We start from the raw sequence: 17,166 nt of genomic DNA, 5'->3' as shown, positions 1-17,166 counted from the left end.
TTAACAAAATTGGTTTAATAACATGATAACATTGAAATCATATCCCACTTGGGACAAAAAAAAAAAAAGTTACATAATTATAATCCCAAGAGCATCATCAACACCTGATTCATTCACCAGACTTGGCTTCAAATAACTTTTAAGTAGTTCAAAAAATCAAACCCATCTCTAAGAGGTGAACATTCATTACCACAGAAACTATGCGGAAGAATTTGCCATAACTTCTGAAGTCAATACCAAAAAAGCAATTTGAGAAATATTTTCAGCAAAAGCAAAATCACTAAAATTAGACCCAGATCACTGTTTTCCAGGGCTGCTCCTGATGTTTGTTTGCATATTTATCACATTTAATTATAATTCTTGTATAATTTTTCCCCAACAAGACTGAGCCCCTATCATACAGAAACTTGATTTTATTATTGCTGTATTCTTAGTGCCTTTATATATATTGTCCAGCACACAAGAGACATTTAAAAACGTTTGTCAAGAAAACGGTACTCATTTAGATAAATATATGTTCTCAGACTTAATGACTGAGTCAAGGTCAGAGCATATGCTAAGCCTATTCATGCTTCTTGCCCACTTTAAAGAATATACTTCTAAAGTCTCTCAGCTCTACAGAACAGCGCTTGATTGGAGCTTACAACTCATAACTTTTAATCAAAGGAATAAAATGTAGGAATTCCCTGGCCATCCAGTGGTTAGGACTCTGCACTCTCACTGCCAAGGGACTGGGTTCAACAATCCCTGGTGGGGGAACTAAGGTCCCACAAGGAACAAAATTTAAAACCAAAATAAGACATTACTTTGGGACTTCCCTGGTGGCGCAGTGGTTGAGAATCCACCTCCCAATGCAGGGGATACGGGTTCAATCCCTGCTCTAGGAAGATCCCACACGCCGTGGAGCAACTAAGCCCATGAGCCACAACTACTGAGCCTGCGTGCCACGACTAGAGCCTAGAGCCCTTGAGCCTAGAGCCTGTGCTCCTCAACAAGAGAAGCCACCGCAATGAGAAGTCTGTGCACAGCAACAGAGACCCAACGCAGCCAAAAAAAAAAAAAAATTTTTTTGTTAAAGATATTATTTTGATATCAAATTATCATAGATGCAAGCAGGGAAACAAGCAATGTTTGTGATGGGGAAAACTGAGGAAGGTAGTTTGGAAATACACATCAAAGATCTTCATATATACTTTTTCTTGTGAAGACATTTTGCTTCTAGTTCTTTACTCTATGGAAGAATTACAAATATGCAAATATGGACACAAGGATATTAATCTCAGTGTGGTGTACAATAAAGATGTCTAATACTAGGCAATTAGTTATGTAAATTACAGTAATTATTACAATAGAATATTATGCAGCCATGAAAAATAATGATGTTCAATTATCTTGGCATAGAAAGAGGCTCTGAAAATATGCTGTCAAAAGCAAGTAATAAAGCTGTGCACTGTAGAATATCATTTACATTTTTCTATGAGATGAAACTCATATGACATAATTAACCATTTTACACTGAACTATTCAGTGTCTACTTAGTACTTTCACAATATTGGGCAACTGCCACCTCTGTCCAATTCCAAAACATTTTCATCACCCCAAAACGAAACCTGTATCCATTAAGCAGTTGCTTCCCATCTCCCCCCTCCCCCAATCCCTGGTAACTACCAGCCTATGTTCTGTCTCTATGGATTTACTTATTTGGGAATATTTCATGTAAATGGAATCATGTAACACGTGACCTTTTGTGTCTGATTTCTTTCATTTAGCATAATGTTTTGGAGATTTATCCACCTCGTATCAGTACTTGATTTTTTTTTTTATATAGCTGAACAATATTCCATTGTATGCGTATACTATAGTTTATTCATTGGTAGACGGACTTTTCAGGTGGTTTCTACCCTTTGGCTATTGACAATAGTGCTCCTATGAACATGGGTGCAGTGCAGAATCATTTTAATCATACAAGTATCTGTTGGCAGAGAATAAATGCAGGAATATCAGCAGTCATTATTTTGTGATGGAGATGACAGATGAGTCTTTTTACGTTATGAAGAGCGTTGGGCTTTAGAATTAAGCAACCTGCCTCTATTTCTTCACTTGTAAAGTGAAGAAAATAAAAACTACCTAATTGAATTACTGTGAAGAGTAAATGGAACATTTGTAAAGTACTTAGAAGTACATGGGGGCACAAGGTAGGTACTGAATACATAGTATGTTTTTTAAAAATCTTTTTTGTTTTTACTTTTTGGTGACATTTACTGAAAATATTTTCCCCCAACGGAATAACATGTTAAACAGGCTTTTTTTTTTTTTTTTTGGAGAGTGTATTTGCATGCTACACACTTAAGATGCATGTTCCTCTTTACTCATAGTCATTTGGGCTGGTGCCAGTCAAAGGCTGCCCAATTGTTTGATCTGATAACATCACTGTGACTTAACTCTACAGTGTAACTCTCCCTCCAAGTTTCAATTAAAATAATGTTCCAAGTAGCGTTTTCGCCAACCCTCTGCCACAGTTCCTCTTCCATTTTAGTCTTTGTTTCGGCACCCCTTTATATGCTGCATATGCAAGCATCAAGGTTTTACATTTTAGGAAACGTACAAAAGAAACGGAGGGACGGGTCAAGGGCACAGGCTTTCTCGTAGACACAGCTAGGAAAATACTTTGCGATCAGGTTTTTTCAAATATATAAAATTGCCTCCAGAATTCTTGCCTTTTTGTACTCCCTAGAAAACCTCAAATTTTATTTTTCATGGCAAACTCAAACTTCTCTGCCAGACGAGCACATCTTGAGCAGAGAAGAAGGGTCACCAATCGGAGCGGGCAGGGGCCTCCCCGGGTTTGGGGAGGCTGAATTCGCGTCTGCAGCCCCGGAGCCGCCCCAGCGCGGGAGTTTCGAGGGGAGCTCGGGGACAGCTGCGGTGTCACGTGGGGAGGCCGCGCGGGGACCGACGCCTGGGGCCCGAGTGCCCCCGGGGAAGCCGGTGCCAAAGGGCCGCATCCCCAGAGCCCAAACCTGGGCTTTCGCTAGGGCCTTGCAGGGAGGGGAGCTCGCCCGCCCGCCCGCGCCGGCACAGGTGTCCGGGTGGCGGCGCCGAGGCCCCCGCGGGCGGGGCGGGCTCGCCGGTGCGCGGGGCCCGGGGGCCCGAGGGGGAGGTTCCCGCGAGGTGGTTCTGGGCTCCTCCTCAGCGCTCAGGTTTCCTCTTCCCGCCCGCCGGCTGCTGGCTGCGGCGCCGCCTCCCTCCCCCTCCCCCCACCCGCTCCGCGGCCTCGGCCCGCCTCGCCCCCGCCCGGGCCTCCTCCGGCTCTCTCTCTCCCTTCCCCTCGAGCCTCCGAGGAGCCCGCAGCCGCGGGGCGCCCGGGAAGATGGCGGCGGCGGCGGCGGGAGCCGGCGGCGAGGGGGGCGCGGGCCTGGGCGGCGTGGCGGGGCCCGAGCCGGGGTCGGGGCCGCGCGGGCCGGACCCCTCCGCCGAGGCGCGCAAAGACGCCCGGGGCCCGGCGCCCGCCGCGCTGCACCCGGAGGAGGTCGCCGCGCGGCTGCAGCGGATGCGCCGGGAGCTGAGCAACCGCAGGAAGATCCTGGTGAAAAACCTGCCCCAGGACAGCAACTGCCAGGTGTGGGGACGGGCTGCGAGGCGACGCGTCCCGGGGGCTACGGGGCAGGAGCTTTAGAGAGAAGCTGCCCACGCCCCCCCACCCCACCCCGCTGTCCAGGCTGGTGCCCGGCGCCTGGGGGCGGTCCGGGGGAGGGGGTCGTGCAGAGTTACGAGAACGGTCCTTGGCTTTTGCAGAGCCCCCCGGGTTTGTGAGTCCGCGGTCACCCCGCGAAGGAGGCACATTAGGAAACTGAGGCTCGGAGAGGCGAATGGGCTTGTCCAAGGTCACGGGAATCTGGAGCGCTGTCTCTAAGTCCGGCTGGTTCCTTCCTTCCCCTGATGGCCCAGGGTGGTGTACTGGGGGAAGGGGTCGGGGAAGTAAGTGAAGGAGAGCGGAGGTGAGCTGCGGAGCACAGCTTGGGGGTGGGGGACAAGTCTTCGGGAGCGCCCTGAGACTGGCGCAGGGTCCCGCCGGGGTCCTCGCGACTTGGGTGTGCCCTGGGGGGCGGGGTCATGGGAGAGCTGGGAGTGAGTTTTGCTGTTGCAGGAGCACTTGACCAAGTTTGTATGAAACAACGCTGTCCCCTCAGTTTGCTAAGACCCTGGAATAGAGAGGTTATCGCTGCGGTTTGGGGAGCCTTGCAGCCGTCTTCTCCCTGCCGAGTACTGGAGGATTTGTTCCTCAGTGACTCCGAGGAGGCTTAAAGATAGGCTACTCTGTGTCTTTGATCCAGATTAACTCTTGCTTTAAGCTCTGCATCTATTTGACTTTTTTTTTTTTTTTTCCTCCTCGATTACCAAAGTTACGTGCTCATTGTAGGAAAGCTAGAAAACACAAAGAAGCGCAAAGGGAGGAATAGAAATCACCTGTAGTTTTGATACTTAACCATTGTTAACGTGGAGTATTATCTTTTCCTGTGCGTATGTATTTTACCAAAAAAAAAAAATCGAATTTCTTTGACTATTAAGGGTTTCTTGTTTAGATGTTCACGTATCTTTCACATTTAATTGGAATTTCTATATTTTGTGGGGATGGGGAGGGTGGTCTGTCCTGGTGGTTGCAGTTTTGGGGCACTTCGTGTAGTTCCTCCTGTAGTGGGATGCATGGAATTGCAGGGGAGCTGCCTGTTGATAATTGCAGCGGTTCTTCCATTAGATCCGTTAAATATTGAGACCAATGCCTCATTACTATGTAATTAGACCTTACATAGTCCCTCACAATAAATGTGAGCATGTAACCTTATAACCCTTATGCATGAAGGGCCATTTTGTTTCAAAAGCAATGTAAAAAACTCTCTGTCAGTGTTTGTACATCTCATCCCTCTTTCAACTCTTTCCATGGTTGTCCACTTCCCCTCAGGCAGGTGATGTTTTGTAATGCTATAAGGACACCTGCAATGGACTGATTTCATAGAAGCAACTTTCCCGTGCCCACGCAAGTATAGGACAGCAAGTGAGCACAGAAAGAGGGAGGCTTGGAAAAGGCAGATGGAATTTAAAAAAAAATTGAAGAAATAGCAACTATGTGTGTAGATCATCTGGAAGAGAGGTGGAGAAGTGTCCTAATTTACTTTGTAGAATGTCAACTATTTTTGTTATCACATTTCTTTGCATTAATTTTCAAAATATTTGGACGAAAAATTTTAGATAGTTCTGTCTGTTCTTCCTTTGGTGTTGGTATCTTTCTCATCTCCCTTCTCAAGAGACTTGAAAAAATATATTAAAGAGTCTAATAAAAGGAACAGTTAATTACCTGTTGTTAGTGATGGAGAGAGGTTTTATGAGAATTACACTGATTTGTATTTTTGAGATTTCTTTCTCTGTTATGAATTTATGTTTCGCCTAAATTTTAGGATTTTTCTGTAAGGTAGCAAGCATAAACTATCAAATAAAATTGGTTTAAGATCTGTATGTCTAGATGAGTCTTTTACTGCCAAGTAGAGTATCTTAAATTTTTATGCCATGCTTTTTGAGAGCTGAAGAGTTTCATCTATAAGCAAAAAATAAATAAATAAAAGTTGTTAGGACCTAGAGACTAGTTTCCAGACTTGTCCTAGCCTTTGTTTTTTTCTATGATGATTTCCATAACAAAATATTATTTTAAATATTTCTGATAATGTAGTTTTAAAATTTAAACAGATCAGTGTTTGATTACAGATAACATTTGTTTGAGTAGTGTTTTTCTTTTTTCTGTTGTCTTCAGTGCTTGTACCTTTCCATGATGATTTCCATAACAAAATATTATTTTAAGTATTTCTGATAATGTAGTTTTAAAATTTAAACAGATCAGTGTTTGATTACAGATAACATTTGTTTGAGTAGTGTTTTTCTTTTTTCTGTTGTCTTCAGTGCTTGTACCTTTCCTAAGTTTTCTGATCACAATCATATTATAAATATCAATGGTCTGTGTTACACAAATAAGTAGAATAGACCGAAGCATGCTAATTTCTAAAAGCAATTAAAAGACACTCTTTTCTTCAGGTTATTTAAACTAAGAGTTGCTATTTTTATTAGTCCAATAAAATTAACATTTACTTGATCTACTTCTCAAGTTGTAATATTTTCTTGAGTATGTTCTGCTAGGATTTTTTGTTTGTTTTATCTTTTATTTACCTTAACAGTTATAATTCTGTTTTTACCTAGTGGCTGCATTTTACTGTCAACTTACTAGTGAAGAATTAAGTTTAATCTTATTTTGTATCTTTTAGCCAGTATCAGCTGGATAAACTCCTATTTCCTTCTTATGAAATGACTAACATGGTAAAAAAAAAAAAAAAAAAAGTTACTACTTTTTGTTCAGTTTCTAAGTAATCAGATATTTTAAATACCCAAGTTCTTGTTCTTTTCTAGAAGAGTGTGTGTTCATTCATTTATTCTGGAATATCACATTAAGGATCAAAGTCATTCCTAACTCTGGTTCTCAAACTGTATAGTTATGTTTCTAGAAAAGCTATGTTGGTGATTGATCATTAGGAGCCCAATAATTTTTTCTTAACATTTTTAAAACATGGGTATTTTCTTTATTAAACATAGTTTTCATAAGTCTTACTCATATTTTGTTTAATTTTTGGTATAACAGCATATACCAAATAGCATCCCACAACTTTACACTTCCTATGATTAGAAGGCACACGAAAGGTATTATTATTATTTTTTTAACATCTTTATTGGAGTAGAATTGCTTTACAGTGGTGTGTTAGTTTCTGCTGTATAACAAAGTGAATCAGCTATACATATACATATATCCCATATCTCCTCCCTCTTGTGTCTCCCTCCCACCCTCCCTATCCCACCCCTCTAGGTGGTCACAAAGCACCGAGCTGATCTCCCTGTGTTATGCGGCTGCTTCCCACCAGCTATCTATTTTACATTTGGTGGTGTATATATGTCCATGCCACTCTCTCATGAAGGTATTATTTTTAAGTGGGAGCTTTTAAAGGTTCAAATGTCAAATACCTTACAGTAGTAGAAATACTAACTCTAAAAAAATGAACGCCTTTATACTAATAAGTTCTCAAAAGAATAGTTACTGTGCCGTCAGTCAGGCGCTGTCAGGTGATCATCGTATGCTTTCCGGAATCCTCCCAGCCCTCTGTGTTCTCATAGCTTCAACTCTGGTTCATATCCTTTTCATCTCTTGCACAGTTACAACCTTTCTGCTTGTCACTTACCCTCATTATCGTGCTGTCTCTTATTTTTTAGCCCATCCTGCTTACTGTTTCCTTGAGAGAGCTTCCCAAAGCACAAATCTGATATCACTCCCCTATTCAAAACAAGACAAAACAACAACAACAAAAATCTTTGGCTCCACATTCCCAGCACTGCTTCTCAAACTTTCCCTCAAATTCTCCCTCATTTGTCTCTTCTCAAATTGTAAGGAATAGTGAACCTGAATTAGCCTATGGCAAGAGTGAAATTGCTTTGAAGCTTCATGTTCTGTCTGAAAATTCACATTAATTTTATGTTCTAGGAAAACTGGATTTAATATAAAAACAGTGGCAAACTCATTTAACTTCCCTCCAAATTTTTTACATAAACTTGACACTTACGGAAGATGCACCACAATTATCCTGTGATTTTCCATACTCCTGTATTACCGTGGAGTACTCAGACCTCACTTGAGAAGCATGACATGCTAGAATAGAATTCTAAGACTCTAGGCTTTTTGTGACTTGGCCCCTGCCTACATTTCTAGTCTCATTTTTTATTGGTTCTACATTGGATTCTACTCTAATTTTTTAAAGCTACCTCCATCCCTGAGTACTTCGTGCCACTGTGATTTGGTATTTATGTCTTTGTCAGTGTTTTGGAATGTTATTATAGTGATTAATTTATCATGAATAATATTTATAATAATTATTAGAATTATTTATAGTGAATAATAACAATGCTGTGAACACTGGTTCTTATTCAGTGTAGCCATTATGTATATGTGTGTGTCTATATGTGTGAATAGTCTTTTGCAACTCTGACTTTAGAATTTTGATTAGTTAAGGTAATGCACTAATATGTGGTTTTTAATTGTATTTCTATAAATTGTTTATATTTTATGGTTAACCTGATTCTGTTTCAGTAGCATTGTTACTGGGGTTTCAAAATGGAGAAATAGTGGCATTTATTTACTATATTGTTTGAGTTCACTCAGTTGTTTTCTTACATATCGTATGCATGTACCTGTATTTTGTTTTTGTTGTATTTATTTTAAAATCTGAAAGAGATTTTATTGTGTCATTAGAAGAAAATGTGAAGTGCTTAGGGCTAAATAGAAGAAACATTCTATTGTCTCACTTTGGGTATTATTAACTTTCATTTCGAAGTACTCTATTAGGGTAGTTAGTTGAGAAGCTTGATGGTTAATTCATAGAGGCCCATTTGACAGCATAGCACTTTTTAGAATAACAAACCAGCAAATGTAGGAAACTCTGGTTGATTTTCTTTTTAAAATCTTTATTCCCATTTTTCTTTTATGTTATTCAAAAACCAATAGAATTTTCTCACATGCTTTGTGTTCTTTAACTGTGGGATTTAAAAATATACATGATGTGTTTTCTCTAACAGTATATTCAGTAATTATTGCCTCTTTTTAAACTGACAGTACTGGGATGTCTTTGCGTTATGAAATCATTCTTTTTCTTATTGAGAATGTCATTTTGCTTACTTCCAAAAGTTACTTTTCTTAGTGTAGTAGTTTGTACTACTTAAAAGTTATCTATTATGTTTTCTTTTTTAGTGTAGTTAATCAGAATTGACTTACGGGTTCTATGTCTTTTCTGTGTATTTTATTATCCTATTCCCAGTGTAACAAGAGCACTGAAAGCTGCTAAAGGAATATATTTCTACATTTCTGGGACACCACTGGCTCGGTGAATTTCTAGTCTTGGCAGAAATTCTTAAAAAAGTGTTTCAGCAATGCTTGTTCTTGCTCTGAAAACACATTTGAGAAGAGGAGTATTTTGTGGTTTGCATCACAATGCTGAGTGTTAAGCAGTCCAAAGACGTCTCCCTACCTTATAGCCAGTGGCCCTTAGTGTCTCCAGGGCTCATCTCCCATCTGTGGGCTTAAAAAGCTTTATGCTTAGCTCTGCTTAGCCCAGCTGAAACAGGCTAATGAACGAATGTTAAAACATAAATAAAGAAAACAAAATCACCTATAAATTTAAATATCTATAATTGCTTATTAGAAACCCTGGCTCTGTTTTTACTTTGTTTGCCTAAGAGGCAGTCGCCTCAGTCTAAGGTGATAGTGTGCACTGAGGGGTACTGAGTGAGAAGTGGGGACATCAGACCACCTAGAACACTTGTCTGTATTAGCTGTTTTGGCTCACGATTATCTGCAGAGGATTGTCTTTGGTTGCTATACTGAATATCTTCCATTTGTTCCTCCAGACCTTTCTCCACCCTTCTTACCTGCTTTATGTCCTCGGAGGCTGACTGTACTGTGAAAAGCACTAACAGTGCTCTCTTATTCTCTGGTTTCTGATTGCATTTGGCCAGAGCCGCTGGTGGGAGATCAAAGGGCAGAGGAGAGAGAGATTGGGGCATTTATTCACCCAGCTCCATCTCTATGAGGTTACTGCGGCTTGGCTGTTTCCTCTTTCAAAGGTCACAGTTTCTTTCCAATGGAACCCTGCATGCAACTCAGCTCTCTGGGTTGTTGTAATCATTCCCCTTGCCTTATTAGGCCGAGGGGTTGTAGGGGACTGACTGTTGCTAACCGTGGGCTTTCTGTAAACTTTTGTAGATAGTCTCTTTAAAAAATTCTCTCCAATTGCTTAGTCTTTGAGTGTGCCATCTGTTTCTTGCTGAGACCCTGATGCTGTTGCCTACTCAGTCTCCGTTCTTCCTCTTGTCTTTCCTAGTAGCGCCCAGATTTTCCTTTGGGGACCTACCCTCCATTATTTAGGGACTGCATGGTTTGAGTGGGTTTGCCTTCTGTCCCTATCTGTAAACGTGACGTAAACCAACAAACAGAATTCTTCTCTTTTGCCATTGGAATTGGTTAAAGGATGGGCAATAACCTGGGTGTAAGCCAGTCAGCACATGGTAGTCCCTTCCTTGGCCATAGTGATTATTTCAGCCTAGTATAATAAAGAAGCTTAGGACTTTGGTTGTTAAGGTAATTCTTTCTTCCCATGGGATATGAATGCAGAGACACATTGCTCAGATTGTAGCTGACATTCTGAGGACAGAGCAGACATCCAAAGGAGGATTGACCTGAAAAGAAAGAAAGGAAGGAAGGAAGAAAGGAAGGAAGGAAGGAAGGAAGGAAGGAAGGAAGGAAGGAAGGAAGGAAGGAAGGAAGAAAGAAAGAAAAGAAAAATAGAGGCTGAGCTAGAGCCCTGATCAAACTATATCTGAAGCTTGACCTACCTTTGCATTTCTTAGTTATGCAAGACCCTAACTTCCCTTTATTTTTCATTTATTTCAAGTTGGGTCTTATGTTATTACCAACCAGTACTCTCCTAAATAATACAGAATTTTAATTAAAAAAACATGAAATCTTATTATTGAAAAGGATGGTGGAAGACATTTTATCCAACCCTTTTGCTTAATACATGAATACAATTTACAGAGTCCTAAGCACATGGTTTCTAGCACATTTTTAACACCTTTAGTTTCAAAGAAATCACTGTTTTGTAAGGTATCCTACTCCATCTTCAGACAGCTTTTGTTATAAATGTCTTATTTATATTAAATATGTAAAATTTATTTCCCTGAAATTTTGATTTCTTGATCCAACTTCTCCCCTCTAGTAGCATAGAGAAATTGTAGTATTCTCTTTTTTAACTTATAACTTCACCTCCTTCAAACCACTAGATTTAGGACATGAGTCTGAGTTTCCTCACCATCTTGTTTATTTTTCTCTGAACGCACACCACTATCATTTTGTCATTGCATCTCTTACAATGTGGCGCCCCAAATCGAGTATGGTAGTCTAGTTGAGATCTCCTTGTAATCCCTCAGCCAGAGCAAATTCTCTTTTCTCTGGATTTCTATAATAACAATAATAACCTTTGTTTATTAGATGCCTACTGTTGCCAGGCACTGAGCTTCATTTACATTATATTTAATCCTTTTTTCAAGGCTGTGAGATCAGATTTTTTATTCTCGTTTTATTGGTAGGGAAACACAGATGCAAAATTAATGTCAAGCAATTTGCCCAAAGTCATTCAGCTTAGTAGTAGTAGAGTGGAGACAAGCTAATGTCTTTTTTATTCCGAAGTTTATATTCTTATCCCACACTGTATTATGATTGTAATTCCCCTGCGTACACTCTATATTGTGTTTCAAAGGACAGGGATTATGTAATATTTACCTTTGTGTCACCAGTGTTTAACCTAGAACCTGACACATTGTTCCAAGGGAAGTTTAAAACAGAAGGAGATGACCCACCTATTTGTTCTAAAATGCTATACTTCTGTTAATGTGTCTGACACATGGCAGGCTTTCAGGATTAGTTTGTAAGATGAACAGATTTTGCATTGTAAGACTGTGTTAGCTTTTTAGGCAGTGAACTCCATTCACATATAATTATTCTATCAGTCAACTGTCTATTGCATGTAAGTTGAAAGCTATAAACCCTCTCTCCAGAAAAGTTCTAATGTTCATAGGCACACAGAAATTTGCATGTAATTTCAAGGGGTTGTGGATCTCTTGTAATTTACCCCTGATCTCACTCTGGGAGATTTTAGACCTAAACTGAGAAGCACCTTTCCACGCCAGTGTAATTTTGATTATGTGTTTGGGACTTCACCTGAGTATGGACCATTTGAACAGGTCCAAAGCTGCTTCTTGAGAAGAGTTTTCAGCAGAACCTTCTGTGGGCCACATTTATGCATATGTGGGATGATCCTCTCTCTGGGCAAGAAAATAAATCAGACTTCTTAATTTTCTTTCTAAGAAGGTCACCTGTGTCACTTTACGTTTGATGTAAAAGCTCATTGTTCTCTGGTCACCCAGTATTACCAACACTTTACCTATTGTGCCTGACACAGAGTGGATGTACAGAATTTTTTTTCTTAGAGTCCAAGATATTACAGTGTACTATTTCTCACTTAACGTGTGAGGTTGATATAAAGAATGTCACTTTAAAACATATCAAGACTATTCACAATAAGTATTTATTGCTATGAAAAGTTTCCCTTTTTTGTTCAATTTCTGAGTCTCTAACTTATTGTGGGTCTCTAAACTTGTTTTCTAGGCATTTGACGCTTAATTTTGTGCTTATTTACTCTCATTATCTTTAGATTTCCTTTGTCCTTATGCTTGTACATTTTCTTTGTGAGTTTGAAGGTTTCTGTTAAACTTTTGTTACCACCTGAATGCCAAGATAGCATTAGAATTCATTGCATTTGTTTGAGCCCGTATTTGCATGCATATTCTTTGCCTCTTTTCCTGCCATCCCCTTTCACCCAGCTCCAGCCCGCCCCACCCTATCCGCTTTGCCCCAGCTAATCAGTTTTTATATCTTTCCTTAACCCACTACAGTGATTATCTGCTTCTAGTTCCCAGCTTGTCTTTATTTCCTGAACTTTGGATCTTCTATTACCCTCAAGTTCAGCTGCTTGCTTTTGACTTCAGATTAGTCTCCTTCTCTCTGAGTTTATACCTTGTTAGTTTTTTGCATCCTGATCTAGAGTAGAAGTAATGGCAATAAACAAGATCATGTGAATCTGGGAAATTTTAAATTTTGAAATAATCACAAACTTACAGAAAGGTCGTAAGTACAGTACAAAGAACTTTTTTTCCCTGACCTGTTTGAGAGTGAGCACTGACCTACTCTCTATCAACCTGAGTACTTTACTGTGTATTTTCTACACATACGGACTTTCTCCAGCATAAACACATCACTACCATCAAACTCAGAATACTGCCATCAAATCTACAGATCGCGTTTACGTTTTGCCAGTTTTCCCATTAATATCTTTTATAGTGAAAGGATCCAGTTCAGAATCATATATTGCACTTAGTTGTTGTGTCTTTTTAGTCTTCAGTCTGGAATAACTTGTCTTTTCCAACCTTGACCCTTTTGAAGATTACAGGCCAGTTACTTTATAGAGTGTCCTACAATTTGGGCATTCTATATAATTAGATTAGTTCTGCATAATTAGACTCAAGTTACGTAACCTTGGCAGGAATATCACAGGGTGATGCACGTTTTAGATTTGTCCCATTGCTGCTGAAGTTAACTTTGATCCCTCTGATTGACTTTTATTAAAGTGGTATCTGCCAGGCTTCTATAAGCAAAGTTTTTCCCTTTGTAATTAATAAGGATTTTTCAGAGGAGATACTTTTAAGACTGTATAAATATTCTACAGGCATACCTCATTTTAGTGTGCTTTTCTTTCTTTGCTTGTCCCAGATATTGCATTTTTTACAAATTGAAAGTTTGTGGCAACCCTGCATCAAACAAGTCTGTCGGCACCACTTTTCCAACGGCATTTGCTCTCCTCATGTCTCTGTGTCACATTTTGGTAATTCTCACAATATTTCCAACTTGTTCATTATTATTATATTTGTTATGGTGATCTGTGATCAGTGATCTTTGTTACTATTGCAAAAAGAGTATGATGTGCTGACAGCTCAGATGACAGATAGCAATTTTTTAGCAATAAAGTATTTTTTAATTGTTATATACTTTTTTTTGACATAATGCTACTGCACACTTAATATACTACAGTACAGTATCAGCATAACTTTCATATGCACTGGGAAACCAAAAAATTTGTGTGACTCAGTTTATTTTGATATTCATTTTATTGCAGTGGCCTGAACCAAACCCACAATGTCTCTGAGGTCTGCCTGTATTCCCTTTCTAGCGTTCAATTTATTGATTTATTATTTTATATCAAAAGTAAACTCTTAGTTTCCTGTGTTGTTCAACGGTTTATACTCCATTACTATCATTACTTACCTTGATGCTTTAATTGTTTTACGTTTGGACAGTGGGAGCTTCTTTAAGCTGGCTCCTACGTCCTCTTTTTAAATAAACTTTTTGTTTTGGAATAATTTTAGATTTACAAAAGAAGTTACAAAGAGAGTACATAGAGTTCCTATATATTCTTTACCCAGTTTCCCCTAATGTTACATCTTGTAGCCAAGGTACACTAGTCAAGACTAAGAAATGAACATTGGTACATTATTATTAACTGAACTGTAGACTTTGGATTTGATTTGTTTTTTTCACTAATGTCCTTTTCCTGTTTCAGGATCCAGTCCAGGGTACCACATTGCATTTAGTTACCACATCTCATCTCCTTAATTTCCATTCTGAACCAGTTTCTTAGTCTTTTCTTGTTTTTCATGATCTTGATAGTTTGGTCAGAAACTTTTTAGAACACCCCTCGGGTTTGTATGATGTTTTTCTCATGGGAGATTAGGGTTATGGAATTTTGGGAAGAATTCCACAGAGGCAAAGTCCACATCTGATCATGTCATTTCATGGGGTATGTGACATCAATATGACTTTCACTGGTGATGTTAACCTTGATCATTTCCTTAAGATGATGTCTGCCACATCACTCCTCTGTAAAGATACTATTTTTCCCATTCACTGTTCTTCGGAAACAAGTCACTAATTCTAGCACACACTTAAGGGAAAGGTCCTTTTTTTTTTTTAAATTAAAGTATAGTTGATTTACAATGTTATATTAGTTTCAAGGGTACAACATAGTGATTCAATATTTTTATAGATTATACTCCATTTAAAGTTATTATAAAATATTGGCTATATTCCTTGTGTCATATGTTACATCCTTATATATTTTTTCCATAGTACTTTGTACCTCTTCATCCCCTACCCCTATTGTGCCCTTTACCCTGTCCCTCTCCCCACTGGTAATCTCTAGTTTGTTCTCTATATCAGTGAGTCTGTTTCTGTTTTGTTATATTCATATTTTGTTGTACTTTTTAGATTCCACATGTAAGTGATAACATACAGTATTGGTCTTTCTCTGACTTATGTCACTCAGCATAATACCCTTCAGGTCCAACCATGTTGTTGCAAGTGGCAAAATTTCATTATTTTTTATGGCTAATATTCCATTGTATATATATACACACCACATCTTTTTTATCCATTCATCTTTTGATGGACACTTAGGTTGCTTCTATATTTTGTCTACTGATCCTATGTACTTCTGACATGTCCCCGTCATTCACTGAGCACTTCCTTTGCTTTTGACACAATACGCTGTTGCAGCTTATATTTTACTTTCTGTGCTTTAGCTCTTGAATCATCCATTTCATGAGAGACTGAATGCTTGTGTTCCCCCAAATTCATATGTTGAAGCCCTAACCCCCAGTGTGGCTGGAGTCTCTATGGAAGTAATTAAATTTAAAGGAAGTCATCAGGGTGGGGCCCTGATCTGATAGGATTATTGTCATTGAAGAAAAGACACCAGAGAGCTCTCTTTCCGCTGTGTGCCTCGCCCCCAGCCCAACCCCAATGTGTGCAAGCACCAAGGAAAGGCCATGTGAGGGCATAGGGAGAAGGTGGCCATCTGCAAGCCAGGAAGAGAGATCTCAGCAGAAACCAAGTCAACTAGAACCTTGATCTTGGAATTCTAACTTCCAGAATTGTGAGAAGATTAAGTTTCTGTTGTCTATGATATTTTGTTATGGCAGCCCTAGATGACTTTTATAAAGCCTAGTTTCTTTTAGGGGAAAATACTATTAAGAAGCCAAGATCTGGGAGCTAGATGTACTCATTGCCATTGAGATATCACTGCTGTCAGTTCCTCTTAGTAGGCAGAGCTAGAGAATATATGAGTGTATGTATGTGTGTACACACATATATTTACACCTATATCTGTCCATCTATTGAAAGGAATGAGTTCACACTGATATATCAAATTGCAGTCTAACTCCGTAGAGTTCTTTCTAGTTTTCTCCCATTCCATGTTTGTTACTTTTTTTTTTTTTCCTGACAGTGAGAAACCCGGTGTTCATTGTCCTTAATATATTTACTTATTTGAACAATCCTCCTTTAAGTAATCAATCTCCCATCACCACTGCAGATGACTGTGCCCTCCCCCATGCAGACACCCACCTCATCCAATATAAGCTCCATCCTTCTGTACTGGGCTGTTCCACTGGCCAGAAGGCTTCCTCACCTTGCCTGAGTTCTGACTCTCTGTGCTGGGTTTTCCTTCTGGGCAGATGTCCTCCTCACCTTGCTTGAGCTCTGAAACCTGAGGTATGACATAAGATATTTTGTGTAAAATATATGTAAGGGTACAGTAAGTGATATCTATTATTAGTGGTGTCGTGGCAAGCAGAATTTAGAAATGGCCCCCCAAGATTTCTAATCCATGGAACTGTGAATGTGACAAGGTATCACATGTGTGATTGTTACATTACATGACAAAAGGGGATGTTTGCAGATATAATTAAGGTTACTACTCAGTTGCCTTAGGGGTATCAAAAGAGAGATTATCCCGGTGAGCCATGTCTCATCATACTAGCCCTTTAAAAGCAGAGCGTTTTCTCCAGCTAGTAGCAGAGGGAGAAGTCAGATGATCTGAAGCACAAGAAGGATTTGATGCACTGTTGCTGGGTCTGAAGATGCAGGGGGGCCACATGCAAGGATTTTAGAGCAGTCTCTAGATGCTGAGTGTGGTCCCCAGCTGACAGCCGGCGAGAAAATGGGGACTTCAGTTCTACAGTTGCAAGAAACTGAATTCTGCTAACTGCCTTAATGAGTGGAAGTGCATTCTTTCTTAGAGCCTCCAGATAAGAGCCCAGCCTGCCTAAGCCCTTGATTTTGGGCCTTGAGAGACCCTAAGCAGAGAATGCATTTGAGCCTGCCGGAACTTTTGACCTACAGAACTGAGAGATAATAAATGGGGATTGTTTTAAGCAATTTAATTTGTGATAATTTGTTGCACAGCAATGGGAAACGAATACAGTATTACATCCGGGTGATATTTGAAAGAAAAAACATTTGTGTCAGAGAAAAGGAGATTGTGATTTCTGTACGATTATTCTTTGGGAGACATGGTTATGTAAATCTATCTCCTGGGGATATCTATAAGCAAGAACTGCTCAAGGAGAACCTCTTACTGC

General features: G+C 39.6%; 1 protein-coding gene across 6 annotated transcripts in view; it reads left to right on the top strand.

Moving 5' to 3' along the window:
* RAVER2 (ribonucleoprotein, PTB binding 2) overlaps nucleotides 1-17,166 on the top strand; it is a 144,083-nt gene that overhangs the window by 28,949 nt on the left and 97,968 nt on the right. Inside the window, exon 1 of one of the 6 annotated variants that reach the window (XM_082453511.1) lies at nucleotides 3,205-3,619. The exons of 1 other annotated variant lie outside the window; for it this stretch is intronic. In XM_082453511.1, the coding sequence (XP_082309637.1) occupies nucleotides 3,371-3,619 (249 nt within the window). In that variant the 5' untranslated portion in view covers nucleotides 3,205-3,370. Of the gene's footprint in view, nucleotides 1-3,204; nucleotides 3,620-17,166 lie in introns of those variants that run through there. 4 more of the 6 variants (XM_082453508.1, XM_082453510.1, XM_082453507.1 and 1 more) reach the window with 4 other exon arrangements.

This window comes from Balaenoptera physalus, assembly GCF_965194825.1.
Source record: "Balaenoptera physalus genome assembly, chromosome: 1".
Lineage (NCBI taxonomy): Eukaryota > Metazoa > Chordata > Mammalia > Artiodactyla > Balaenopteridae > Balaenoptera > Balaenoptera physalus.
This window is presented reverse-complemented; position numbering and strand designations above follow the sequence as displayed.